Source organism: Oncorhynchus nerka, linkage group LG8 (assembly GCF_034236695.1).
Source record: "Oncorhynchus nerka isolate Pitt River linkage group LG8, Oner_Uvic_2.0, whole genome shotgun sequence".
NCBI classification, from domain to species: Eukaryota; Metazoa; Chordata; class Actinopteri; order Salmoniformes; family Salmonidae; genus Oncorhynchus; species Oncorhynchus nerka.
The window spans coordinates 50,258,075-50,285,427 of NC_088403.1; the positions used below are offsets into that span (position 1 = coordinate 50,258,075).

The 27,353-nt window shown below is 45.9% G+C and overlaps 2 protein-coding genes and 1 pseudogene across 9 annotated transcripts; 2 read left to right on the plus strand and 1 right to left on the minus strand.

Moving 5' to 3' along the window:
- The window catches only part of LOC135572951 (somatostatin-1-like), a 38,570-nt pseudogene that overhangs the window by 3,188 nt on the left and 8,029 nt on the right, over positions 1 to 27,353 (minus strand).
- LOC115133540 (thyroid receptor-interacting protein 6-like) lies at positions 284 to 5,981 on the plus strand. 4 transcript variants are annotated; one of them, XM_029666831.2, is made up of 10 exons: positions 284 to 468; positions 717 to 927; positions 1,233 to 1,369; positions 1,643 to 1,756; positions 1,961 to 2,485; positions 2,666 to 2,759; positions 2,913 to 3,055; positions 3,248 to 3,426; positions 4,081 to 4,201; positions 4,346 to 5,981. In XM_029666831.2, exons 1-10 carry the CDS (start codon positions 466 to 468, stop codon positions 4,475 to 4,477), a joined length of 1,659 nt encoding a protein of 552 aa, XP_029522691.2. In that variant the 5' UTR covers positions 284 to 465; the 3' UTR covers positions 4,478 to 5,981. The 4 variants fall into 4 exon arrangements, with proteins under 4 accessions (XP_029522691.2, XP_029522692.2, XP_029522694.2 ...); XM_029666832.2 differs by having other exon boundaries at positions 2,669 to 2,759; XM_029666834.2 differs by having other exon boundaries at positions 289 to 394.
- LOC115133543 (thyroid receptor-interacting protein 6-like) lies at positions 10,105 to 16,250 on the plus strand. Of its 5 annotated transcripts, none has more exons than XM_029666842.2 (10): positions 10,105 to 10,208; positions 10,563 to 10,773; positions 11,079 to 11,212; positions 11,486 to 11,599; positions 11,804 to 12,352; positions 12,521 to 12,614; positions 12,768 to 12,937; positions 13,132 to 13,310; positions 13,983 to 14,103; positions 14,248 to 16,250. In XM_029666842.2, exons 2-10 carry the CDS (start codon positions 10,572 to 10,574, stop codon positions 14,377 to 14,379), a joined length of 1,695 nt encoding a protein of 564 aa, XP_029522702.1. In that variant the 5' UTR covers positions 10,105 to 10,208; positions 10,563 to 10,571; the 3' UTR covers positions 14,380 to 16,250. The 5 variants fall into 5 exon arrangements, with proteins under 5 accessions (XP_029522702.1, XP_029522705.1, XP_029522704.1 ...); XM_029666845.2 differs by having other exon boundaries at positions 12,524 to 12,614; XM_029666844.2 differs by having other exon boundaries at positions 10,115 to 10,330.

Here is a 27,353-nt window from a genome sequence, read left to right on the forward strand (position 1 = left end):
GTGTCTGTTGGTTCACTCTGTGGAACATAGTGGTATACTACATAGCTGGATCAATGAGGTAGCCAGCCAAATGTAATGAACATCCAGAAATAACTTGATTTTCTGGTTCATTAAGGGAGTTAAACTTTGATGTGTTTTTTTTTCTGTCGCTGAGTCAATTAGACCAGGGTTTCCCAAACATAGCCATGCCCCGCCCCCAGGGGAATGTTTTGGCTTTTGCCCTAGCATTACACAGCTGATTCAAATAACCAACTCATCAAGCTTTGATTATTTGAATCAGCTGTGTATTGCTAGGGCAATAAGAAAAAGTGCACCCAGGGCAACCCTGAATCAGGCCATGCACATTTCAAGTTTCTTTCTGAAGAATACAGTTCTTTCTGAATAATTATTCAAGGTAGCTGGCTAACTCCTTGACCCTGCTTTGTGGTATACCCCTCTTGTGTCTTTGTCTGCTGGAATTCCCTTATGGTTGGTAATGGTACTCTCTTGCTGCTTCTCAACTATAAGACTATTGTTAATCTGCGTATGTGAGTTGACACAGGACATCCAGGTTGAAGCATCATTGGGTTTCCAGTGCTTACCTGTAACCTAAATAACAGTGCACCTGTTTTTTAAATGTTTTTTTTTTATATGAGAAACATATTAATACCAACATATTTTCAAACTATAAAACACTCGCACAACAGTTTAATCACGACAACCTATTTTTCTTTCAGAACCCTGACATGTCTGGTCCTACCTGGCCGCCTCCAAAGACTCTGGGTAGCCCAGTGAGACCGGTCCCTCGAATGTCCCAATCTGGACCAGCCGTGTACAGACCGCTGCCCATGAAGGTCTCCTCGGACACCCGGCCCAAGTATGTGGTCCATGACCAGAACAGAGGAGGAGGCGGAATGGCCTCTAGGTACTTGGCTACAAGATCCACAGGTAAAAACACAGTGGTGGGCCTTACATTACACTGGGCTTGTCTTGTGTGAAACCTTGCTATTATGAACTTGTGCTGGACTAATGTGAAAATCAGAAGTCCGTTATTCTGTAGCTCAAGCCTTGGAGTAGAGCGTTGGTCCTGACACACTACTGAGTACATCAACACCTTTGGTGATTAGCACTTGACGTAAATAAACATCTTGATGTAAATAAATGTTTGACATGATTAATGTTAAGTGTGTACCCTGTGGTTATTAAGTCTTGTTTGTAAATGTAAAGTGCACTGTTTTGTATGTGTTCTACAGCTGGGCCCATGCAGCACCACCACCAAGAGGACCCAGGGTTTCACTCTAAATCTATTGACCACTACTACCAACCACCCCCCCACCAGCTCAAAGAAGACCAATCATTGAACCTTCACATGGAACGCTACCAGCTGATGGTAGGTTGTAATTGTTTCTGTAGCCTGGAATTCCCACTGACTATTGGTCCATTTCACCATAGTGTTTAGTGTAGTTTCCAGGCAAAGATATGTAGTCATTTAATTTTGTTATAAAGCCAGAAATTACTCATAATATTCAAATAAAATTGTATTTGGACAATGGACAAATGCATTTGGCCATTTCTTTTTTGTATACCTATCCATCTCCTTCTATTGACATTTTATTAAGGAATCCATCTTTATTATGTGATCCTGCTCAATTTGTTTTTAAAGCACCTTGCACCTCCTGAGAAGCTGATTGGACACCACTCCAACATTGAGGGAGAGATTGACTCGCTCACCTGCATGCTGGCTGATCTGGACAGCTATTCACTAAACCACACACAGGTAGGCTACATGACTACATGGGACTGTGAGGAATAAAGGATACCTTCGAGACTTAATACAGAAGCATAAGACTGTTTACACTTTCAGACAGCTATGAAAACAGTATCACTGGTTCCTCTGGATATTTAGGCCTCGGTTGTTAGTTACATATTTTTTTATCCAGTACTTACAATGTATTTATGGTCCCTTTCCATTCTTTTGCAGCTGTACGACAACGTGCCTTACAACAAACCCTCAGCCCAGCCAGGAGCCACATCTCAGGGATGGCCGTCTATGGGTTTCCCACCTCAGTCCACGGACCATCCTGCTCCCCCAAACCCCAGTGATCCCCACCAGGGTCTCCAGTACTTCCCCCAGCCAGACTACACTGACGCCCAGGTCTCCAAACCCTACCCCCAGCATGTCCCTGGCTCCTACATTACCGCCTCCACCCCTACTGGCCCGAGGTTCAGTGTCCAGGTCAAAACAGCTCAGCCTGTCACCAACTCCCAGACTGGTAGGCAAGCCAAGCAGGGTTACACCCCTCCCCCACACCGCCAGCACATGTTGCGGAACTCGCCCCAGAATCTCTCATCACAAGCCCAGCAACTGCACTCTGAGGGGAGCTACAAGTGGAGTACCGCCGGGTCTGCAGTGAGAGCATCGCAGAGTCCCACTCCCAAAAGAGGTCCAGAGACTCATCAATCAGGGTCAGGCTCGGCACCAAGCTCCGCCTATCAGCCCAGTAAGGTGAGTCTGTGGAGTTCAAACATCTACTACTGTTTGTGGTTTCTCTAAGATAAACTATGGTCCGTTTTGAATACTTGTATCTCCAGTCTTTTGGTTTCACTGATCTAAATGGGAAAGTGAAATCTAAATGCTGAACGTTATTTTTTATATTTCCTGGGAAATGTTCATTTATTTGTCCAGCAGGGGAGAGCAGCTCTGAGACAAGAGGAGTTGGATGGGCTCACAAAGAAGTTGGTGTATGACATGAATCATCCCCCTACAGAGGAATACCTTGGTACGCTCCTCTTTCTAATAAAATTGTATGTCCTTTGTCAATAACAGTCCAGTCAACACATCTTAATTTCCCCTTGGGCGACACAGTTAATTTCAATTCCACAATATGTCGCTCCCATTTTCCTCATCTCTTCTCCCCTTTCAATACTACCAGGTAGCTGTGCACGTTGGGGTGACGAAATCCTTGGCGGCGGTATCGCCGTGGAGCGTTTCACTTGCGTCATCTGCCAAGCCCCTTTCCGGGGGCAACCGTTCTACGACCTGGACAAGCAGAGCTACTGCAAGAGCTGTTACATTGTGAGTGGCTGTCACTGACTGTCCTCTTTATGTATTGAGAAGTCTCTTCTCCCTCTCTTTTGTTCTACATTTCTTTTTAGCAAGAGTCTCTCAATTCATCAGTTGCTCTTTTTTTGTGTCTCTGTATCTATTAGATTCTCTAACACACACACTATTCTGTCTGAACGTGTGCTGCCCCTCTCCCCCCCCCAGAGTATCCTAGAGCGCTGCTTTATGTGCTCCAAGCCCATCCTGGACCGTATCCTGTGGTCCATGGGCAATGCCTACCACCCGCGCTGCTTCAACTGTGTTGTGTGTGGCTGCTGCCTGGACGGCGTGCCCTTCACCGTGGACGCTACCTCCCAGATCCACTGCCTTGACGACTTCCACAGGTCAGCAACATGGATAGGAAACACTTACTCGGCGCCAGATACTGACTGTACTTATTTTTTTTACACAATTTCATGATATCCAATTGGCAGTTAGTTTTGTCCCATCGCTGCAACTCCCGTACGGACTCGGGAGAGGCGAAATCACAACCCCGCCAAGCCGCCCAGCTTCTTGACACACTGCTCACGTAACCCTGAAGCAAGCCGCACCAATGTGTCGGATGACACGCTGTAGAACTGGCGAGGGTGTCGGCGTGTATGCTCCTGGCCTGCCATATCCTTATCCCATCGCTAGAGCGCGATGGGATAAGGACATCCCGGCAAGCAAAACCCTCCCCTAACCCTGGGTTGGAGACTGGGCCAATTGTGCGCCTCCTCACGGATCTCGAACCCGAGGCTGTCATGACATCTCAAGCAGTGCCTTACACTGCTGAACCACTCAATCAACTCATGTCTAAAACCTGAACTCAAAGCATAATTCAAAGTTTAATTGATCAAGTCTCCCATTGATCAAATCATTTCTGAATTACCCTTTTCGAGTTTACGTTTAGACATGCGTCTATTGGACAGATTATTATATCTGATTGTTAGTTTTCCACCCTCTGAGCTCTAATTTTAGTGTTGACGCTGGTACTTCCTGCTTCCTGTCCCACACAGGAAGTTTGCCCCTCGCTGCTCAGTGTGTGGCCAGGTCATCATCGCCGAGCCGGGCCAGGAAGAGACGGTCATTATAGTGGCGCTGGGCCGCAACTTCCACGTCAAGTGCTATGTGTGTGAGGTGAGAGGTCACTGTGTTAGTAAAACGGTCACTCAAGTTGAATGATATTCACAGTTTGGCAGGCCATGTTAAATGTTCACAGCCCCTTCAATTGAACCTAATCCAGTGTTCCTGGATTGACCCTGTGTGATATGTCTCCTCCAGGAGTGTGGTCTGCTCCTGTCCTCTGAGGGTGAGGAGCGAGGCTGTTACCCCCTGGACGGTCACATCCTGTGTAAGGGCTGCAGCACCCAGCACATCCAGAACCCCTCCACCAACATATCCACTGACCGCTAACCAACTATGGAAAATCACTTCTTACCTTTAATCGATGACCCGTCAACCCTTCCATTACTTTCACCTGCTCTGGGGTAAAAGTTGCCTTAAGGAACAGATCTGGGATCAGTTCTACCCCCTCTGATACATAACCTTAACCACAAGGAGGAAATGTTAACCTGACTTGAAATCAGTCTCGAAGGGCAACTTCATCCTCATAGTTGTTCGTTATTCTTCAGATGCCCAAAGCTTAGGAATTAGTAATAGGCCTACTATTGAACCTCAACCTGACAGTCTTCAATGTCAAGTAAAATTAAATGATGACTTCATAAGGTTTATAGGTACAGGGTTTTGAAACGTGGATGGATGTAAGTTCAACCCATTTTCCTTATCTTCTGCTTTACACTATCCTCTACCCCTACTCCCTTTCCACTCCACCTCCTTCCCCTCAGTCCCATACCAGTACTGTATAGAGCCCCTGACCTGCAGGCAGCAGGGGCTGCTCCACTGCTTCTCACCCACACGATCCTGCGTGTTGCACACTCTCACACACACGATCCTGCGTGTTGCACACTCTCACACACACACACGATCCTGCGTGTTGCACACTCTCACACACACACACGATCCTGCGTGTTGCACACTCTCACACACACACACACACTATCCTGCCCAACAAAGGTGGGACATGGAAGGAGATCTATGGAAAATTACTGATAGATATTGTGGATGTGGAGGATGATAAGTAGGAAAATTAGGTGATATTGAGGAATACAAAGTCTTCCTGGCTGTGAGGTAACTGACCAGTCCAGATAATGGAACACATATGGAGACCAAGTGGGTGTAGTCAGTGTGGTGCAGTGAGAGTTTTTAGAAAGTAGACTGAAGGAAAGATTGGGAAAAGAACGGGTTGAGTCATGTCAATGCTTTCCTCTCATTGGATGTTAACACAGTATGTAGGTTGTCTTATAATATCTTGCACCACATGTCAGAACATCAATATTTTATTCCACAGGACAGTGATTTGTATAATGATAATTGGTATTGCATTTTAGGGAATGTTATGCTAGTCCAAACCCCTTCTTTTAAAATGTGAATGTGCTTTTTAGATATTTTTCCTTGTGTAACATTTGGGTTTATTTGATACTTTACAATGAAGATGATGCTTGCCATTGTCTTACTGAGAAACCGGCTTCTCCATACTGGCCACGTGGGCTGAGAATGTCCTCTTGTGTTCATTACGCGTTTTTGTTTAAGCTTAGCCTTGAGTTTGATTCATGCTGTTAGTTTACATTGTCCAGAATAATGTTTTGTTTCAGTATTTGATTATTCTCAGAGTATAGGTCAATGAGCACAATGATATGAAGGTCCCTGTGAGTTGAATTTTCCACATTATTTATTTCAACTCCTGTTAGACTTGGTGACAATAGCAGTACATGTTTATCTGTGATATTGAGGCTCAGGTTCATCACTGTGTAATTGTTTTGTGTTCCACAGCATCCTATTAAAAAGTACTGCAGCATAATTGTATTTGTCCATGCCGAGGAATAGACAGAGCAGGTGGTTTGCACAATTTGATTTGAGTTTGAAGTGTGTGAATGATTAGCTATTTTTCATCCCTAATGCCAATTGTAGTATGTGATCAATACAATAAACCATCCTTTTTTCAGCAAACTACACCATGTGTACGTCTTTTGATAGACCGCTGTACTTATTCAGTATTATTATACAGGACAACCTGTCACAAACCAACCAGATGAGCTAAATTACTTTTATGATTGCTTTGAGGCAAGTAACACTGAAACATGCATGAGAGCACCAGCTGTTCCGGACAATTTTGATCACGTTCTCCGTAGCTGATGTGAGTAAGACCTTTAAACAAGTCAATATTCACAAGGCTGCAGGGTCAGACTGCTTACCAGGATGTGTGCTCCGAGCATGCGCTGACCAACTGGCAAGTGTCCTCACTGACATTTTCAAAAGGTCTTTGTCAGTGTGTAATACCAACATGTTTCAAGCAGATCACCATATACCCTGTTCCCAAGAACACTAAGGTAACCTACCTAAATGACTACTGACCATAGCGCTCACATCTGTAGCCTTGACATGCTTTGAAAGGCTGGTTATGGCTCACATCAACACAATTATCCCAGATACCCTAGACCCACTCCTAATTTGCATACCGCACCAACAGATCCACAGATGATGCAATCCCTATTGTACTCAATACTGCCCTTTCCCACCAGAACAAAAGGAACACCTATGTGAGAATGCTGTTCATTGATTACAGCTCAGCGTTCAACACCATAGTGCCCTCATAGCTCAACACCAAGATAAGGACACTGGACTAAATACCTCCCTCTGCAACTGAATCCTGAACTTTCTGACGGGCCACCCCCAGGTGGTAAGGGTAGGGAACACCCCATCCGCCACGCTGTTCCACAACACTAGGGGCCCTCAGGTGTGCGTGCTCAGTCCTGTCCTGTACTCCCTGTTCACTCATGACTGCATGGCCGGGCACGTCTCCAAATCCAAGTGTGCCAATGACAGTGATCACTGACAATGATGAGACAGCCTATAAGTAGGATGTCAGAGACCTGATCGTGTGGTGCAAGGACAACAACCTCTCCCTCAATGTGATCAAAACAAAGGACATTTTTATGAACTACAGGAAAAGGAGGACCGAGCACTTCCCCATTCTCATCGATAGGCTTCAGTGGAACAGTTTGAGAGCTTCAAGTTCCTTGGTATCCACATCACCAACGAACTGTCATGGTCCAAACACACAGTCTTGAAGAGGGCACGACAAATCCTATTCACCCTCGAGCCTGAAAAGATTTGGCATCGGTCCTCAGATCCTCAATGTTCTACAGCTGCATCATCGATAGCATCCTGACTGGTTGCACCACTGCCTGGTATGGCAACTGTTCGGCCTCCGACTGTAAGGCACTACAGAGGGTAGTGCGGACGGCCCAGTACATCACTGGGGCCAAGCTTCCTGCCATCCAGGACCTCTATAACAGGTGGTGTCAGAGGAATTCCCTAAAAATTGTCAGAATCCAGCCACCATAGTCATAGACTTCTCTCTGCTACTGCACGGCAAGCGGTACCAGAGCGCCAAGTCGATGTCCAAAAGGCTTAACAGCTTCTATCCCCAAGCTATAAGACTCCTGAACAGCTAATCAAAGGGCTACCCAGACTCCTCTTTTACGCTGCTGCTACTCTCTGTTTATAATCTATGCATAGTCACTTTAACTCTACATGTACAAATTACCTTAACTTACCAGTGCCCCCCCGCACATTGACTCTGTACCGGTACTACCTGTTTACAGCCTCCACATTGACTCTGTACCGGTACTACCTGTTTACAGCCTCCACATTGACTCTGTACCGGTACCCCCTGTATATAACCTCCACATTGACTCTGTACCGGTACCCCCTGTATATAGCCTCCACATTGACTCTGTACCGGTACCCCCTGTATATAGCCTCCACATTGACTCTGTACCGGTACCCCCCTGTATATAGCCTCCACATTGACTCTGTACCGGTACCCCCTGTATATAGCCTCCACATTGACTCTGTACCGGTTCCCCCTGTATATAGCCTCCACATTGACTCTGTACCGGTACCCCCTGTATATAGCCTCCACATTGACTCTGTACCGGTACCCCCTGTATATAGCCTCCACATTGACTCTGTACCGGTACCCCCTGTATATAGCCTCCACATTGACTCTGTACCGGTACCCCCTGTATATAGCCTCCACATTGACTCTGTACCGGTACCCCCTGTATATAGCCTCCACATTGACTCTGTACCGGTTCCCCCTGTATATAGCCTCCACATTGACTCTGTACCAGGTACCCCCTGTATATAGCCTCCACATTGACTCTGTACCGGTACCCCTGTATATAGCCTCCACATTGACTCTGTACCGGTACCCCCTGTATACAGCCTCCACATTGACTCTGTACCGGTACCCCCTGTATACAGCCTCCACATTGACTCTGTACCGGTACCCCCTGTATATAGCCTCCACATTGACTCTGTACCGGTACCCCTGTATATAGCCTCCACATTGACTCTGTACCGGTACCCCCTGTATATAGCCTCCACATTGACTCTGTACCGGTACCCCTGTATACAGCCTCCACATTGACTCTGTACCGGTACCCCCTGTATACAGCCTCCACATTGACTCTGTACCGGTACCCCCTGTATATAGCCTCCACATTGACTCTGTACCGGTACCCCCTGTATATAGCTGTATATAGCCTCCACATTGACTCTGTACCGGTACCCCCTGTATATAGCCTCCACATTGACTCTGTACCGGTACCCCCTGTATATAGCCTCCACATTGACTCTGTACCGGTACCCCCTGTATATAGCCTCCACATTGACTCTGTACCGGTACCCCCTGTATATAGCCTCCACATTGACTCTGTACCGGTTCCCCCTGTATATAGCCTCCACATTGACTCTGTACCGGTACCCCTGTATATAGCCTCCACATTGACTCTGTACCGGTACCCCCTGTATATAGCCTCCACATTGACTCTGTACCGGTACCCCCTGTATATAGCCTCCACATTGACTCTGTACCGGTACCCCCTGTATATAGCCTCCACATTGACTCTGTACCGGTACCCCCTGTATATAGCCTCCACATTGACTCTGTACCGGTTCCCCCTGTATATAGCCTCCACATTGACTCTGTACCAGGTACCCCCTGTATATAGCCTCCACATTGACTCTGTACCGGTACCCCCTGTATATAGCCTCCACATTGACTCTGTACCGGTACCCCCTGTATACAGCCTCCACATTGACTCTGTACCGGTACCCCCTGTATACAGCCTCCACATTGACTCTGTACCGGTACCCCCTGTATAGAGCCTCCACATTGACTCTGTACCGGTACCCCCTGTATATAGCCTCCACATTGACTCTGTACCGGTGCTCCCTGTATATAGCCTCCACATTGACTCTGTACCGGTACCCCCTGTATATAGCCTCCACATTGACTCTGTACCGGTACCCCCTGTATATAGCCTCCACATTGACTCTGTACCGGTACCCCCTGTATATAGTCTCCACATTGACTCTGTACCGGTACCCCCTGTATATAGCCTCCACATTGACTCTGTACCGGTACCCCCTGTATATAGCCTCCACATTGACTCTGTACCGGTACCCCCTGTATATAGCCTCCACATTGACTCTGTACCGGTACTACCTGTTTACAGCCTTGCTTGTTATTTAATGCTGCTGTTGAATTATTTGTTAATTATTTAACTTTTTCTTAAAGCATTGTTGGTTATGGGCTTGTAAGTATGCATTTCACTTCAAGGTCTACACTTGTATTTGTCACGTGACAAATAAAAAGTTTGATTTTAAACTACATAGCTGGATCAATGAGTTAGCCAGCTAACTTTGATAAACAACCAGAAATAACTATTCATTTTCTGGTTCATTACAATCAAGGACCTTAAACTTAGATGTTTCTTGTTGAGTCATTTAGACCAGGGTTTCCCAAACATGGTCATGCCCCGCCCCCAGGTGAATGTTTTGGCTTTTGCCCTAGCACTACACAGCTGACTCAAATAACCAACTCATCAAGCTTTGATTATTTGTATCAGATGTGTATTGCTAGGGCAAAAACAAATACACAAAAGGAAACTGTGAATCAGGGCATGTCCATTTTTAAGTTTCTTTCCAAAGCACACAGTTCTTTCTGAATATTTAGGCAAGTTAGCTGGCTAACTCATTGATCCTTCTTTGTAGTATACCCCTCTGGTGTCTCTGTATAATGGAATTCCCTTATGGTTGGGAATGGTGATATCTTCCCAAACCTATTGTTAAAAAAAGGTTTGTGAGTTGACATAGGAAATCCAGGTTGAAGCCTCTCTGGGTTTACCGTGCTTACCTGTGATGTAAATATCCAAACAGCAAGTATGTTGGTGTGGCAGTGACCAATCTTCTTTCCAAAATAGGACCGTGCAGCATTTTTATTTTTACAAGAACCTGATTAATACCAACATGTAAGTGTTTTTTATAGTTTTAAATTGTAACAGTTTAATCACGACAACCTTTTTTTCAGAACCCTGACATGTCTGGTCCTACCCGGCCATCGCCGAAGACTCCGGGTAGCCCGGAGAGACCCGTCCCCCAGATGTCCGACTCTGGACCAGCCGTGTACAGACAGCCGCCCAAGAAGGTCTCCTCGGACACCCGGTCCAAGTATGTGGTCCATGATCAGAACAGAGGAGGAGGCGGAATGGCCACTAGGTACTTGGCTACCGGTCCCACAGGTAAGAACATGGTGGTGGGCCTTACAGTACACTGGGCTTGTCTTGTGTGAAACCTTGCTATTATGAACTTGTGATGGACTATTGTGAAAATCAGAAGTCCGTTATTCTGTAGCTCAAGCCTTGGAGTACAGCGTTGGACCTGACACACTACTGAGTACATCAACACCTTTGGTGATTAGTACTTGACTTAAATAAACATCTTGATGTAAATAAATGTTTGTTGTGATTAATGTTAAGTGTGTACCCTGTGGTTATTAAGTCTTGTTTGTAAATGTAAAGTGCACTGTTTTGTATGTGTTCTACAGCTGGGCCCATGCAGCACCACCACCAAGAGGACCCAGGGTTTCACCCTAAATCTAATGACTACTACCAACCACCTACCCAAGGGCTTGAAGAAGACCAATCATTGAACCCTCATATGGACCGCTACCAGCTGATGGTAGGTTGTAATTGCTTCTGTAGCCTGGAATTCCCACTGATTATTGGTCCAATTTTCTGTGGTGTTTAGTGTAGTTTCTAAGCAAAGATTTGTAGTAATGTAATATTGTTATGAAACCGGAAATTGCTCATAATATCCAATATTCAAATGTATTGGGACAAACACATTTGCACGTTTCTACATTTGCTCTACCTATCCATCTCCTTCTGTTGACTTTTTTTTGGATAAAGGCGCCCATCTATATTATGTGATCCTGCTCAATTTTTTTTAAAGCACCTTGCACACCCTGAGAAGCCGATTGGAAACTATTCGAACATTGAGGGAGAGATTGACTCGCTCACCTGCATGCTGGCTGATCTGGACAGCTATTCACTAAGCAGCACACAGGTAGGCTACATGACTACATGGGACTGTGAGGAATAAAGGATACCTTCGAGACTTAATACAGAAGCATAAGACTGTTTACACTTTCAGACAGCTATGAAAACAGTATCACTGGTTCCTCTGGATATTTAGGCCTCGGTTGTTAGTTACACTGTAAGGAATGGATTTAAAAATATATATTTATGGTCCCTTTCCTTTCTTTTGCAGCTGTATGACAATGTGCCTTACAACAAACGCATCTCGGGGGACCGCTACAACCCCTCAGCCCAGCCAGGTGCCCAATCTCAGGGAGGGCCGTCAATGGGTTTCCCTCCTCATTCCACCAGCCATCCTGCACCCCCAAACCCCAGTGATCCCCACCAGGGTCTCCAGTACTTCCCCCAGCCAGACGACACTGACGCCCAGGTCTCCAAACCCTACCCCCAGCATGTCCCTGCCTCCTACACTACCGCCTCCACCCCTACTGTCCCGAGGCTCAATGTCCAGGTCAAAACAGCCCAGCCTGTCACCTACTCCCAGACTGGTAGGCAAGCCGAGCAGGGTTACACCCCTCCCACACACCGCCAGCACACGCTGCGGAACTCGCCCCAGAATCTCGCATCCCAAGCCCAGCAACTGCACTATGAGGGGAGCTACAAGGCGAGTGCCGCCGGGTCTGCAGTGAGAGCATCGCAGAGTCCTACTCCCAAAAGAGGCCCAGAGACTCACCAATCAGGGTCAGGCTCGGCACCAAGCTCCGCCTATCAGCCCAGTAAGGTGAGTCTGTGGAGTTCAAACATCTACTACTGTTTGTGGTTTCTCTAAGATAAACTATGGTCCTTTTTGAATACTTGTATCTCCAGTCTTTTGGTTTCACTGATCTAAAATCTAAATGCTGAACGTTATTTTTTATATTTCCTGGGAAATGTTCATTTATTTGTCCAGCAGGGGAGAGCAGCTCTGAGACAAGAGGAGTTGGATGGGCTCACAAAGAAGTTGGTGTATGACATGAATCATCCCCCTACAGAGGAATACCTTGGTACGTTCCTCTTTCTAATAAAATTGTATGTCCTTTGTCAATAACAGTCCAGTCAACACATCTTAACTTCCCCTTGGACGACACAGTTAATTTCAATTCCACAATATGTCGCTCCCATTTTCCTCATCTCTTCTCCCCTTTCAATACTACCAGGTAGCTGTGCACGTTGCGGTGACAACGTCCTTGATGACGTTAGCGGCTGTATCGCCATGGAGCAGGTGTTCCACGTAGAGTGTTTCACTTGTGCCACCTGCCACGCCCCTTTCCGGGGGCAACCGTTCTACGACCTGGACAAGCAGAGCTACTGCAAGAGCTGTTACATTGTGAGTGGCTGTCACTGACTGCCCTCTTTATGTATTGAGAAGTCTCTTCTCCCGCTCTCGTTCTGCATTCATTTTTAGCAGTAGTCTCTCAATTCATCAGTTGCTCTTTTTCGTTCTTTCTCCGTATCTATTGGATTCTCTCACTCGCACATTATTCTATTTGAACGTGTGCTGCTCCTCTCCCTCCACCTCAGAGTATCCTAGAGCGCTGCTTTCTGTGCTCCAAGCCCATCCTGGACCGTATCCTACGGGCCATGGGCAATGCCTACCACCCGCGCTGCTTCAACTGTGTTGTGTGTGGCTGCTGCCTGGACGGCGTGCCCTTCACCGTGGACGCCACCTCCCAGATCCACTGCCTTGACGACTTCCACAGGTCAGAAACATGGATTGGAAACACATACTCAGCGCCAGATACTGACTGTACTTATTTTTTAAACCAAATTTCATGATATCCAATTGGCAGTTTTGTCCCATCGCTGCAACTCCCGTACGGACTCGGGAGAGGGAAATCACAACCCCGCCAAGCCGCACAGCTTCTTGACACACTGCTCACATAACCCTGAAGCAAGCCGCACCAATGTGTCGGATGAAACTCTGTAGAACTGGCGAGGGTGTCTGCGTATATGCTGCCGGCCTGGCACATCCTTATCCCATCGCTAGAGCGCGATGGGATAAAGACATCCCGGCATGCAAAACCCTACCCTAACCCAGATGACGCTGTGCCAATTGTGCGCCTCACAGATCTCGAACCCGGGGCTGTAGTGACATCGCAAGCAGTGCCTTACACTTCTGCACCACTCGGGAGGCCACTGACTGTACTTTAGGCATACAATCAACTCATGTCTAAAACCTGAACTCAAAGCATAATTCAAAGATTAATTGATCAAGTCTCCCATTGATCAAATCATTTCTGAATTACCCTTTACGAGTTTAAGTTTAGACATGCGTCTATTGGACAGATTATTATATCTGATTGTTAGTTTTCCACCCTCTGAGCTCTAATGTTAGCGTTGACGCTGTACTTCCTGCTTCCTGTCCCACACAGGAAGTTTGCCCCTCGCTGCTCAGTGTGTGGCCAGGTCATCATCCCCGAGCCGGGCCAGGAGGAGACGGTCATTATAGTGGCGCTGGGCCGCAACTTCCACGTCAACTGCTATGTGTGTGAGGTGAGAGGTCATTGTGTTAGTAAAACGGTCACTCAAGTTGAATGATTTTTACAGTTTGGCAGGCCATGTTAAATGTTCACAGCCCCTTCAATTGAACCTAATCCAGTGTTCCTGGATTGACCCTGTGTGATATGTCTCCTCCAGGAGTGTGGTCTGCTCCTGTCCTCTGAGGGTGAGGAGCGAGGCTGTTACCCCCTGGACGGTCACATCCTGTGTAAGGGCTGCAGCACCCAGCACATTCAGAACCCCTCCACCAACATCTCCACTGACCGCTAACCAACTATGGAAAATCACTTCTTACCTTTAATCGATGACCCGTCAACCCTTCCATTACTTCCACCTGCTCTGGGGTAAAAGTTGCCCTAAGGAACAGATCTGGGATCAGTTCTACCCCCTCTGATACATAACCTTAACCACAAGGAGGAAATGTTAACCTGACTTGAAATCAGTCTCGAAGGGCAACTTCATCCTCATAGTTGTTCGTTATTCTTCAGATGCCCAAAGCTTAGGAATTAGTAATAGGCCTACTATTGAACCTCAACCTGACAGTCTTCAATGTCAAGTAAAATTAAATGATGACTTCATAAGGTTTATAGGTACAGGGTATTGAAACGTGGATGGATGTAAGTTCAACCCATTTTCCTTATCTTCTGCTTTACACTATCCTCTACCCCTACTCCCTTTCCACTCCACCTCCTTCCCCTCAGTCCCATACCAGTACTGTATAGAGCCCCTGACCTGCAGGCAGCAGGGGCTGCTCCACTGCTTCTCACCCACACGATCCTGCGTGTTTCACACTCTCACACACACACGATCCTGCGTGTTTCACACTCTCACACACACACGATCCTGCGTGTTTCACACTCTCACACACACACGATCCTGCGTGTTTCACACTCTCACACACACACGATCCTGCGTGTTTCACACTCTCACACACACACGATCCTGCGTGTTTCACACTCTCACACACACTCACGATCCTGCGTGTTTCACACTCTCACCCACACGGTCATGCGTGTTTCACACTCTCACACACACGATCATGCGTGTTTCACACTCTCACACACACGATCATGCGTGTTTCACACACACTATCCTGCCCAACAAAGGTGGGACATGGAAGGAGCTCTATGGAAAATTACTGATAGATATTGTGGATGTGGAGGATGATAAGTAGGAAAATTAGGTGATATTGAGGAATACAAAGTCTTCCTGGCTGTGAGGTAACTGACCAGTCCAGATAATGGAACACATATGGAGACCAAGTGGGTGTAGTCAGTGTGGTGCAGTGAGAGTTTTTAGAAAGTAGACTGAAGGAAAGATTGGGAAAAGAACGGGTTGAGTCATGTCAATGCTTTCCTCTCATTGGATGTTAACAGTATGTAGGTTGTCTTATAATATCTTGCACCACATGTCAGAACAGAACATCAATATTTTATTCCACAGGACAGTGATTTGTATAATGATAATTGGTATTGCATTTTAGGGAATGTTACTTTTATACCAGTCCAAACCCCCTCTTTTAAAATGTGAATGCGCTTTTTAGATATTTTTCCTTGTTTAACATTTGGGTTGATTTGATACTTTACAATGAAGATGAATAAGGCACAATGAAGTATGCTTGCCATTGTCTTACTGAGAAACCGGGTTCTGCATACTGGCCACGTGGGCTGAGTATATCCTCTTGTGTTCATTACGGGTTTTTGTTTAAGCTTAGCCTTGAGTTTGATTCATGCTGTTAGTTTACATTGTCCAGAATAATGTTTTGTTTCAGTATTTGATTCTTCTCAGCGTATAGGTCAATGAGCACAATGATATGAAGGTCCTTGTTTTGAGCCCTGTGAGTTGAATTTTCCACTTTATTTATTTCAACTCCTGTTGTACTGCTATTGTCACCAAGTCTATGTTTATCTGTGATATTGAGGCTCAGGTTCATCACTGTGTAATTGTTTTGTGTTCCACAGCATCCTATTAAAAAGTACTGCAGCATAATTGTATTTGTCCATGCCGAGGAATAGACAGAGCAGGTGGTTTGCACAATTTGATTTGAGTTTGAAGTGTGTGAATGATTAGCTATTTTTCATCCCTAATGCCAATTGTAGTATGTGATCAATACAATAAACCATCCTTTTTTCAGCAAACTACACCATGTGTACGTCTTTTGATAGACCGCTGTACCTATTCAGTATTATTATACAGGACAACCTGTCACAAACCTACCAGATGAGCTAAATTACTTCTAGGATTGCTTCGAGGCAAGTAACACTGAAACATTCATGAGAGCACCAGCTGTTCTGGACAATGTTGATTACGTTCTCCGTAGCTGATGTGAGTAAGACCTTTAAACAAGTCAATATTCACAAGGCTGCAGGGTCAGACTGCTTACCAGGATGTGTGCTCCGAGCATGCGCTGACCAACTGGCAAGTGTCCTCACTGACATTTTCAAAAGGTCTTTGTCAGTGTGTAATACCAACATGTTTCAAGCAGATCACCATATACCCTGTTCCCAAGAACACTAAGGTAACCTACCTAAATGACTACTGACCATAGCGCTCACATCTGTAGCCTTGACATGCTTTGAAAGGCTGGTTATGGCTCACATCAACACAATTATCCCAGATACCCTAGACCCACTCCTAATTTGCATACCGCACCAACAGATCCACAGATGATGCAATCCCTATTGTACTCAATACTGCCCTTTCCCACCAGAACAAAAGGAACACCTATGTGAGAATGCTGTTCATTGATTACAGCTCAGCGTTCAACACCATAGTGCCCTCATAGCTCAACACCAAGATAAGGACCCTGGGACTAAATACCTCCCTCTGCAACTAGATCCTGAACTTTGACGGGCCACCCCCAGGTGGTAAGGGTAGGGAACACTCCATCCGCCACGCTGGTCCACAACACTAGGGGCCCTCAGGTGTGCGTGCTCAGTCCTGTCCTGTACTCCCTGTTCACTCATGACTGCATGGCCAGGCACGTCTCCAAATCCAAGTTTGCCAATGACAGTGGTAGGCCTGATCACCGACAACGATGAGACAGCCTATAAGGAGGATGTCAGAGACCTGACCCTGTGGTGCAAGGACAACAACCTCTCCCTCAATGTGATCAAAACAAAGATTATTGTGGACTACAGGAAAAGGAGGACTGAGCACGTCTTCATTCTTATCCACAGGCTTTAGTGGAACAAGGTTGAGAGCTTCAAGTTCCTTGGTATCCACATCACCAACGAACTGTCATGGTCCAAACACACAGTCATGAAGAGGGCACGACAAGTCCTATTCCCTCTCAAGAGACTGAACAGATTTGGCATCGGTCCTCAGATCCTCAATGTTCTACAGCTGCACCATCGATATTTTTTTCTCATTTTGTCTGTCATAGTTGAAGTGTACCTATGATGAAAATTACAGGCCTCTCATCTTTTTAAGTGGGAGAACTTGCACAATTGGTGTCTGACTAAATACTTTTTTGCCCCACTGTACCTAAATGTTTAATATCCGTAATTCTGATTATCTTTTGAATTGCACGCCCTTCAGTTTCACCTGAAGTTTTCCTGCTAGCGGGATGCCTAGCCCTTTACTGCGGAGCCCCTATTCCCTCTCAACATGTCAGATAGCCCTTTTGTCCCATCCCCCACACATGTGGAGACCGCACCTAGCTTAACTGGCGCCTGCAACCTCATCTTCACTCAATGCCTATGTTTACCTCCACTGTACTCGCACCCTAACATACCCTTGCCTGTACACTATGCCCTGACTCTATCCTACCACACCCAGAAATCTGCTCCTTTTAATTCTGTTCCCAAAGCACCAGACGACCAGTTCAAATAGCCTTTAGCCATACCCTCATCCTATTCCTCCTCTGTTCCTCTGGTGAAGTAGAGGTTAACCCAGGCCCTGCGTGTCCCCAGATGCTCATTTGTTGACTTCTGTAACCTTAAAAACCATGGGGTAATTCGGGTTAATTCATGTTTTTCATCAAAGCCTCCTCCCTAAATTTGCTTTATTCACTGCTTTAGCACACTCCTCTAACCCTGATGTCCTAGCCTTGTCTGAATCCTAGCATAGGAAGGCCACCAAAACTTCTGAAATTTCCATCCCCAATTATCGTCAAGATAGAACTGCTAAAGGGGGCGGAATTGCAGAGTTCTGTCATTCTATCCAGGTCTATGCCCAAACAGCTTCTACTTTAACACGTATTTATTTTTACCTTTTTAGCTAGTCAAGTCAGTTAAGAACAAATTCTTATTTTCAATGATTGGAACAGTGGGTTAACTGCCTTGTTCAGGGGCAGAAGGAGAGATTTGAACCTTGTCAGCTCGGGGATTCGATCTTGCAACCTTTCGGATACTAGTCCAACGCTCTAACCACTAAGCTACGCTGCCGCTCCACCTCTTCAGAAATAAGTCCCACACTGTTGCCGCTTGTTAGAGACCCCCCCTCCTCCTCAGCTCTAAGCTGTGCTTGGGCACCATATGTGAAATGATTGACCCCCCCATCCATCGTCAGAGTACGTACTGCTAGGTGACCTAAACTGGGATATGCTTAACACCCTGTCTGTCCTACAATCTAAGATAGATGCCCTCAATCTCACACAAATGATCAAGGAACCTACCAGATACAACCGTAAACATGGGCACCCTCATAGATATCATCATGATCAACTTGGCCTCTAAATACAGCTCTGCTGTTTTCAACCAGGATCTCAGCAATCACTGCCATGGGTCCGCGGTCAAATGACCACCCCTCATCACTGTCAAACACTCCCAAATCAAATCAAATTTTATTTGTCACATACACATGGTTAGCAGATGTTAGTGCGAGTGTAGCGAAATGATTGTGCTTCTAGTTCCGACAATGCAGTAATAACCAACAAGTAATCTAACTAACAATTCCTAAACTACAGTCTTATACACAGTGTAAGGGGATAAAGAATATGTACATAAGGATATATGAGTGAGTGATGGTACAGAGCAGCATAGGCAAGATACAGTAGATGGTATCGAGTACAGTATATACATATGAGATGAGTATGTAAACAAAGTGGCATAGTTAAAGTGGCTAGTGATACATGTATTACATAAGGATGCAGTCGATGATATAGAGTACAGTATATACGTATGCATATGAGATGAATAATGTAGGGTAAGTAACATTATATAAGGTAGCATTGTTTAAAGTGGCTAGTGATATATTTACATAATTTCCCATCAATTCCCATTATTAAAGTGGCTGGAGTTGGGTCAGTGTCAATGTCAGTGTGTTGGCAGCAGCCACTCAATGTTAGTGGTGGCTGTTTAACAGTCTGATGGCCTTGAGATAGAAGCTGTTTTTCAGTCTCTCGGTCCCAGCTTTGATGCACCTGTACTGTCCTCGCCTTCTGGATGATAGCGGGGTGAACAGGCAGTGGCTCGGGTGGTTGATGTCCTTGATGATCTTTATGGCCTTCCTGTAACATCGGGTGGTGTAGGTGTCCTGGAGGGCAGGTAGTTTGCCCCAGGTGATGCGTTGTGCAGACCTCACTACCCACTGGAGAGCCTTACGGTTGAGGGCGGAGCAGTTGCCGTACCAGGCGATGATACAGCCCGCCAGGATGCTCTCGATTGTGCATCTGTAGAAGTTTGTGAGTGCTTTTGGTGACAAGCCGAATTTCTTCAGCCTCCTGAGGTTGAAGAGGCGCTGCTGCGCCTTCTTCACGGCGCTGTCTGTGTGAGTGGACCAATTCAGTTTGTCTGTGATGTGTATGACGAGGAACTTAAAACTTGCTACCCTCTCCACTACTGTTCCATCGATGTGGATAGGGGGGTGTTCCCTCTGCTGTTTCCTGAAGTCCACAATCATCTCCTTAGTTTTGTTGACGTTGAGTGTGAGGTTATTTTCCTGACACCACACTCCGAGGGCCCTCACCTCCTCCCTGTAGGCCGTCTCGTCGTTGTTGGTAATCAAGCCTACCACTGTTGTGTCGTCCGCAAACTTGATGATTGAGTTGGAGGCGTGCGTGGCCACGCAGTCGTGGGTGAACAGGGAGTACAGGAGAGGGCTCAGAACGCACCCTTGTGGGGCCCCGTGTTGAGGATCAGCGGGGAGGAGATGTTGTTGCCTACCCTCACCACCTGGGGGCGGCCCGTCAGGAAGTCCAGTACCCAGTTGCACAGGGCGGGGTCGAGACCCAGGGTCTCGAGCTTGATGACGAGCTTGGAGGGTACTATGGTGTTGAATGCCGAGCTGTAGTCGATGAACAGCATTCTCACATAGGTATTCCTCTTGTCCAGATGGGTTAGGGCAGTGTGCAGTGTGGTTGAGATTGCATCGTCTGTGGACCTATTTGGGCGGTAAGCAAATTGGAGTGGGTCTAGGGTGTCAGGTAGGGTGGAGGTGATATGGTCCTTGACTAGTCTCTCAAAGCACTTCATGATGACGGAAGTGAGTGCTACGGGGCGGTAGTCGTTTAGCTCAGTTACCTTAGCTTTCTTGGGAACAGGAACAATGGTGGCCCTCTTGAAGCATGTGGGAACAGCAGACTGGTATAGGGATTGATTGAATATGTCCGTAAACACACCGGCCAGCTGGTCTGCGTATGCTCTGAGGGCGCGGCTGGGGATGCCGTCTGGGCCTGCAGCCTTGCGAGGGTTAACACGTTTAAATGTCTTACTCACCTCGGCTGCAGTGAAGGAGAGACCGCATGTTTTCGTTGCAGGCCGTGTCAGTGGCACTGTATTGTCCTCAAAGCGGGCAAAAAGTTATTTAGTCTGCCTGGGAGCAAGACATCCTGGTCCGTGACTGGGCTGGGTTTCTTCTTGTAGTCCGTGATTGACTGTAGACCCTGGCACATGCCTCTTGTGTCTGAGCCGTTGAATTGAGATTCTACTTTGTCTCTGTACTGACGCTTAGCTTGTTTGATAGCCTTGCGGAGGGAATAGCTGCACTGTTTGTATTCGGTCATGTTACCAGACACCTTGCCCTGATTAAAAGCAGTGGTTCGCGCTTTCAGTTTCACGCGAATGCTGCCATCAATCCACGGTTTCTGGTTAGGGAATGTTTTTATCGTTGCTATGGGAACGACATCTTCAACGCAAGTTCTAATGAACTCGCACACCGAATCAGCGTATTCGTCAATATTGTTATCTGACGCAATACGAAACATGTCCCAGTCCACGTGATGGAAGCAGTCTTGGAGTGTGGAGTCATCTTGGTCTGACCAGCGTTGGACAGACCTCAGCGTGGGAGCCTCTTGTTTAAGTTTCTATCTGTAGGCAGGGATCAACAAAATGGAGTCGTGGTCAGCTTTTCCGAAAGGGGGGCGGGGCAGGGCCTTATATGCGTCGCGGAAGTTAGAGTAACAATGATCCAGGGTTTTACCACCCCTGGTTGCGCAATCGATATGCTGATAAAATTTAGGGAGTCGAGTCTTGGGACACCAGTCTATGGCGAATAAGAGCACCTCCCACCTGCCCACTTCACTGAGGCTAGGAAACACTGTCGCCACCGATAAATCCACGATAAATGATCATTTAAATAAGCATATCTCTATGGCTGGCCATGCTTTCCACCTCGCTAGCCCAACCCTGACCAACAGCTCTGCATCAGCCCAAGCCCCCTCCTGCTTCTCCTTCACAAAAAATCCATACAGCTGATGTTCTGAAGACCTGAAAAATCTGGACCCCTACAAATCAGCTGGGCAAGACAATCTGGACCCTCTTTTCCTAAAATTATCCGCTGCCATTGTTGCAACCCCTATTACTAGTCTGTTCAACGTCTTTGGTATCGTCTGAGTTTCCTAAAGATTGGGAAGTGGCCATGGTCATCCCCCTCTTCAATGGGGGAGACACTAGACCCAAACTGCTACAGACCTATATCCATCCTGCCCTACCTTTCTGTAGTCTTCGGAAGCCAAGTGAACCAACAGATCACCGACCATTTCGAATCCCACTGGACATTCTCTGCTATGCAATCCGGTATCCGAGCTGGTCATGGGTGCACCTCAGCCAAGCGCAAGGTACTAAACAATATCATAACCACCATCGATAAAAGACAGTACTGTGCAGCCGTCTTCATCGACCTGGCTACGCTTTCGAATCTGTCAATCACAGCATTCTTATCGGCAGACTCAACAGCCTTGGTTCCTCTAATGACTGCCTCGCTTGGTTTACCAACTACTTCTCAGAGTTCAGTGTGTCAAATCGGAGGGCCTGTTGTCCGTACCTCTGTTAGTCTCTATGGGGGTCTAGAAGAAAAAGAAACGCACACCTATTAAGACGAGGTGCTGGCTAGCGGAGTAGAAACTTGAAAATAAAATAAAAGAAAGCCGCACACTCTTGGAGCTCAGATGCAAAAATGTAATGCCAACGTTTCGACAGCCAAGCTGTCTTCATCAGGGTATAATCACAAACACTGCGGGATGACTCGTTTATATAGTGTCAAAAGACACAGGTGTCTGTAATCATGGCCAAGAGTGGCCTAATATCATTGGTTAATAATCAAATATTAAAATGTCATACAAAGAACAGCATACAAAGAAATGGATAGCATACGATCATAGATTAATTTGACTATACAAGTTTACACACAATTACAATGGCAAAGTCACAATAATCACAAGAATGGCTTCAGATCAAAGTCTACGTTGAGACCGAAGGGCGCAAGGGTCTTTAAATAAAGATCCAGGCAGCCTCTCGTTTTAACAATAAATTATCAAGGTCACCCCCTCTCCTAGGGAGGGTGACATGTTCGATGCCAATATAACGCAGAGACGAAATCGAGGGGCCTGCCTCCAAGAAGTGTGCCGCAACTGGATAAGTAAAGGTTTTTACACCTAATGGTGCTACGATGCTCTGAAATACGTACTTTTAATTCGCGCTTTGTTTTACCTACATAATTTTTACCACAAGGACAAGTTACAAGATAAATAACTGCCTTAGTGGAGCACGTAATAACACCTTTTATTGGGATCGATTTCCCTGTTTGTGGGTGTTTGAAGGATCTACATTTATAAGTGCCATTGCATTGAGCACAGCCATTACATTTGTAATTTCCATCCAGTAGGGGCGCAAATAGACGTTGTTCAGGAATATCTTGGGGTGGTAAATCAGAGTTTACCAATTGGTCTTTGAGATTTCTGCCCCGCGAGAATACGACCAAGGGAAGGTCCGAAAACACATTACCGAGACTATGATCGGATTTTAGGATGTGCCAATGTTTGTGAACAATTCCCTTAATTTGTTCAGAGCACTTTGAATAGCGGGTAGTTTAAAACGCAAGAATGCGTCTTTTTGCGAGACTGACCTTGAAAAAGGTCATCTCTCGTTTTGTTTGTTTGTAGAGCTGTGCGTTTGTCCTTAATCGTGTTATCCATTTCAATAAAATTCAACACCCTAAAATTGCCACTTTCTATACTTTGCCGAAATTACACAAGAATGTTACACAACCTCCAGGGCGCCCTATTGTAGCGGGCATTGATGCAGTAACGGCCCCTCTATCTACTTTGGTTGACTTTTTTATTAGACCACTCGCAGAACAGCTACCCTCCTTAGTAAAGGACACCAGCAGTATGATCTCTATCATTGAATCTCTTGAACCTCTCCCTGAGAATACCTTGTTAGTTACTTTTGATGTTGAGTCATTATACACTAATATTCCACACGAGGGCGGTATTGAAGCTATGGAACATTTTCTTCTGCAACGTGACCCTAATGAACTACCTTCCAGTGCACATGCATTGTAACATTGGCTGAAATAGTACTCACCCATAACTACTTCATGTTTCTAAATTATTTCTTTATTCAGACAAAAGGTACTGCTATGGGATCCCGCATGGCTCCTAACTATGCTAATTTGTATGTGGGTTACAAGGAGAAACAGTCTATTTTCAATCCTCTCAAAAATGTTTTCTTGCCTCACATCATTATTTGGAAACGGTATATTGGTGATATTTTTGTTCTATGGAGGGGTGATGCAAAACAGCTCCAGGCGTTCCATGCTTTTCTTAACTCCTGTTCTGAGCATCTGAGATTTACTATGCAATCTGATACACGTCGAATCAGTTTTCTTGATCTTCTGATCTTGTGTGAAGATAATGTTCTATACACTGATCTTTACAGGAAACCTACTGATCGTAACAGTTTGTTGAGGGCTGATAGTTGTCACCCACTTCCCTTAAAAAATAGTTTGCCCTACAGCCAATTCTGTCGAATCAAAAGAATTTGTAAAAAACAGTCCGATTTCGACAGAAATATGGCTGAGACGCAAAGAAAGTTCAAGGAGAGGGGCTACAAGAATGATCAGATTAATATTGCCATTGAGAAAATTCAAAACAAAACGAGAGATGACCTTTTTCAAGGTCAATCTCGCAAAAAAGACGCATTCTTGCGTTTTAACTACCCGCTATTCAAAGTGCTCTGAACAAATTAAGGGAATTGTTCACAAACATTGGCACATCCTAAAATCCGATCATAGTCTCGGTAATGTGTTTTCGGACCTTCCCTTGGTCGTATTCTCGCGGGGCAGAAATCTCAGAGACCAATTGGTAAACTCTGATTTACCACCCCAAAATATTCCCGAACAACGTCTATTTGCGCCCCTACTGGATGGAAATTACAAATGTAATGGCTGTGCTCAATGCAATGGCACTTATAAATGTAGATCCTTCAAACACCCACAAACGGGGAAATCGATCCCAATAAAAGGTGTTATTACGTGCTCCACTAAGGCAGTTATTTATCTTATAACTTGTCCTTGTGGTAAAAATGATGTAGGTAAAACAAAGCGCGAATTAAAAGTACGTATTTCAGAGCATCGTAGCACCATTAGGTGTAAAAACTTTACTTATCCAGTTGCGGCACACTTCTTGGAGGCAGGCCACTCGATTTCGTCTCTGCGTTATATTGGCATCGAACATGTCACCCTCCCTAGGAGAGGGGGTGACCTTGATAATTCATTGTTAAAACGAGAGGCTGGCTGGATCTTTAATTTAAAGACCCTTGCGCCCTTCGGTCTCAACGTAGACTTTGATCTGAAGCCATTCTTGTGATTATTGTGACTTTGCCATTGTAATTGTGTGTAAACTTGTATAGTCAAATTAATCTATGATCGTATGCTATCCATTTGTTTGTATGCTGTTCTTTGCATGACATTTTAATATTTGATTATTAACCAATGATATTAGGCCACTCCTGGCCATGATTACAGACACCTATGTCTTTTGACACTATATAAACGAGTCATCCCGCAGTGTTTGTGATTATACCCTGATGAAGACAGCTTGGCTGTCGAAACGTTGGTATTACATTTTTGCATCTGAGCTCCAAGAGTGTGCGGCTTTCTTTTATTTGAGTCTCTATGGGGGTGCCACAGGGTTCATTTCTCGGGCCGACTCTTCTCGGTGTATGATGTCACTCTTGCTGCTGGTGATTCTTAGATCCACCTCTACGCAGACGACACCATTCTGTATACATCTGGCCCTTCTTTGGACACTGTGTAAACAAACCTCCAAACAAGCTTCAACGCCATACAACACTCCTTCCGTGGCATCCAACTGCTCTTTAATGCAAGTAAAACTAAGTGCATGCTCTTCAACCGATAGCTACTCGCCCGACTAGCATCACTACTCTGGACGGTTCTGACTTAGAATATGTGGACAACTATAAATACCTAGGTGTCGGGCTAGACTGTAAACTCTCCTTCCAGGCTCATATTAATCATCTCCAATCTAGAATCGACTTCCTATTTTCCTTCACTCATGCTGCCAAACATACTCTCGCAAAACTGACTATTCTACCGATCCTTGACTTCGGCAACGTCATTTACAAAAGTCTCCAACAACCTGCTCAGCAAATTGGATGCAGTCTATCACAGTGCCATCCATTTTGTCGCCAAAGCCCCATATACACTGCTCAAAAAATAGGGAACACTAAAATAACACAACCTAGATCTGAATGAATGAAATATTCTTATTAAATACTTTTTTCTTTACATAGTTGAATGTGCTGACAACAAAATCACACAAATTATCAATGGAAATCAAATTTATCATCCCATGGAGGTCTGGATTTAGAATCACACTCAAAATTAAAGTTGAAAACCACACTACAGGCTGATCCAACTTTGATGTAATGTCCTTAAAACAAGTCAAAATGGGGCTCTGTGGTGCAACGTGGCGTTGGTGGATGGAGCGAGACATGATGTCCCAGATGTGCTCAATTAGATTCAGGTCTGGGAAACGGGCGGGCCAGTCCATAGCATCAATCCCTTCCACCAGCATATGGTCTCACAAGGGGTCTGACGATCTCATCTCGGTACCTAATGGCAGTCAGGCTACTTCTGGCGAGCACATGGAGGGCTGTGCGGCCCCCCAAAGAAATGCCACCCCACACAATGACTGACCCACCGCCAAACCGGTCATGCTGGGGGATGTTGCAGGCAGCAGAACGTTCTCCACGGCGTCTCCAGACTGTCACGTCTCTCACGTGCTCAGTGTGAACCTGCTTTCATCTGTGAAGAGCACAGGGCGCCAGTGGCGAATTTGCCAATCCTGGTGTTCTCTGGCAAATGCCAAACGTCCTGCACGGTGTTGGGCTGTAAGCACAACCCCCACCTGTGGCCGTCGGGCCCTCATGGAGTCTGTTTCTGACCGTTTGAGCAGACACATGCACATTTGTGGCCTGCTGGAGGTCATTTTGCAGGGCTCTGGCAGTGCTCCTCCTGCTCCTCCTTGCACAAAGCCAGAGGTAGCGGTCCTGCTGCTGGGTTGTTGCCTTCCTACGGCCTCCTCCACCTCTCGTGATGTACTGGCCTGTCTCCTGGTAGTGCCTCCATGCTCTGGACACTACGCTGACAGACACAGCAAACCTTCTTGCCACATCTCGCATTGATGTGCCATCCTGGATGAGCTGCACTACCTGAGCCACTTGTGTGGGTTGTAGACTCCGTCTCATGCTACCACTAGAGTGAAAGCACCGCCAGCATTCAAAAGTGACCAAAACATCAGCCAGGAAGCATAGGAACTGAGAAGTGGTCTGTGGTCACCACCTGCAGAACCACTCCTTTATTGGGGGTATCTTGCTAATTGCCTATCATTTCCACCTGTTGTCTATTCCATTTGCACAGCAGCATGTGAAATTTATTGTCAATCAGTGTTGCTTCCTAAGTGGACAGTTTGATTTCACAGAAGTGTGATTGACTTGGAGTTACATTGTGTTGTTTAAGTGTTCCCTTTATATTTTTGAGCAGTGTACTAGCCACCACTG

Excerpts from the sequence above, each read along its gene's own strand:
- LOC115133540 (XM_029666831.2), top strand. Across the intron at positions 1,370-1,642 it reads TGGAACGCTACCAGCTGATG|CACCTTGCACCTCCTGAGAA; the intron begins GTAGGTTGTAAT and ends TTGTTTTTAAAG. Across the intron at positions 4,202-4,345 it reads TCAAGTGCTATGTGTGTGAG|GAGTGTGGTCTGCTCCTGTC; the intron begins GTGAGAGGTCAC and ends TGTCTCCTCCAG.
- LOC115133543 (XM_029666842.2), top strand. The coding sequence starts at position 10,572 with ATGTCTGGTCCTACCCGGCCATCGCCGAAGACTCCGGGTAGCCCGGAG. Across the intron at positions 10,774-11,078 it reads CTTGGCTACCGGTCCCACAG|CTGGGCCCATGCAGCACCAC; the intron begins GTAAGAACATGG and ends TGTGTTCTACAG. Across the intron at positions 12,353-12,520 it reads CCGCCTATCAGCCCAGTAAG|CAGGGGAGAGCAGCTCTGAG; the intron begins GTGAGTCTGTGG and ends TTATTTGTCCAG.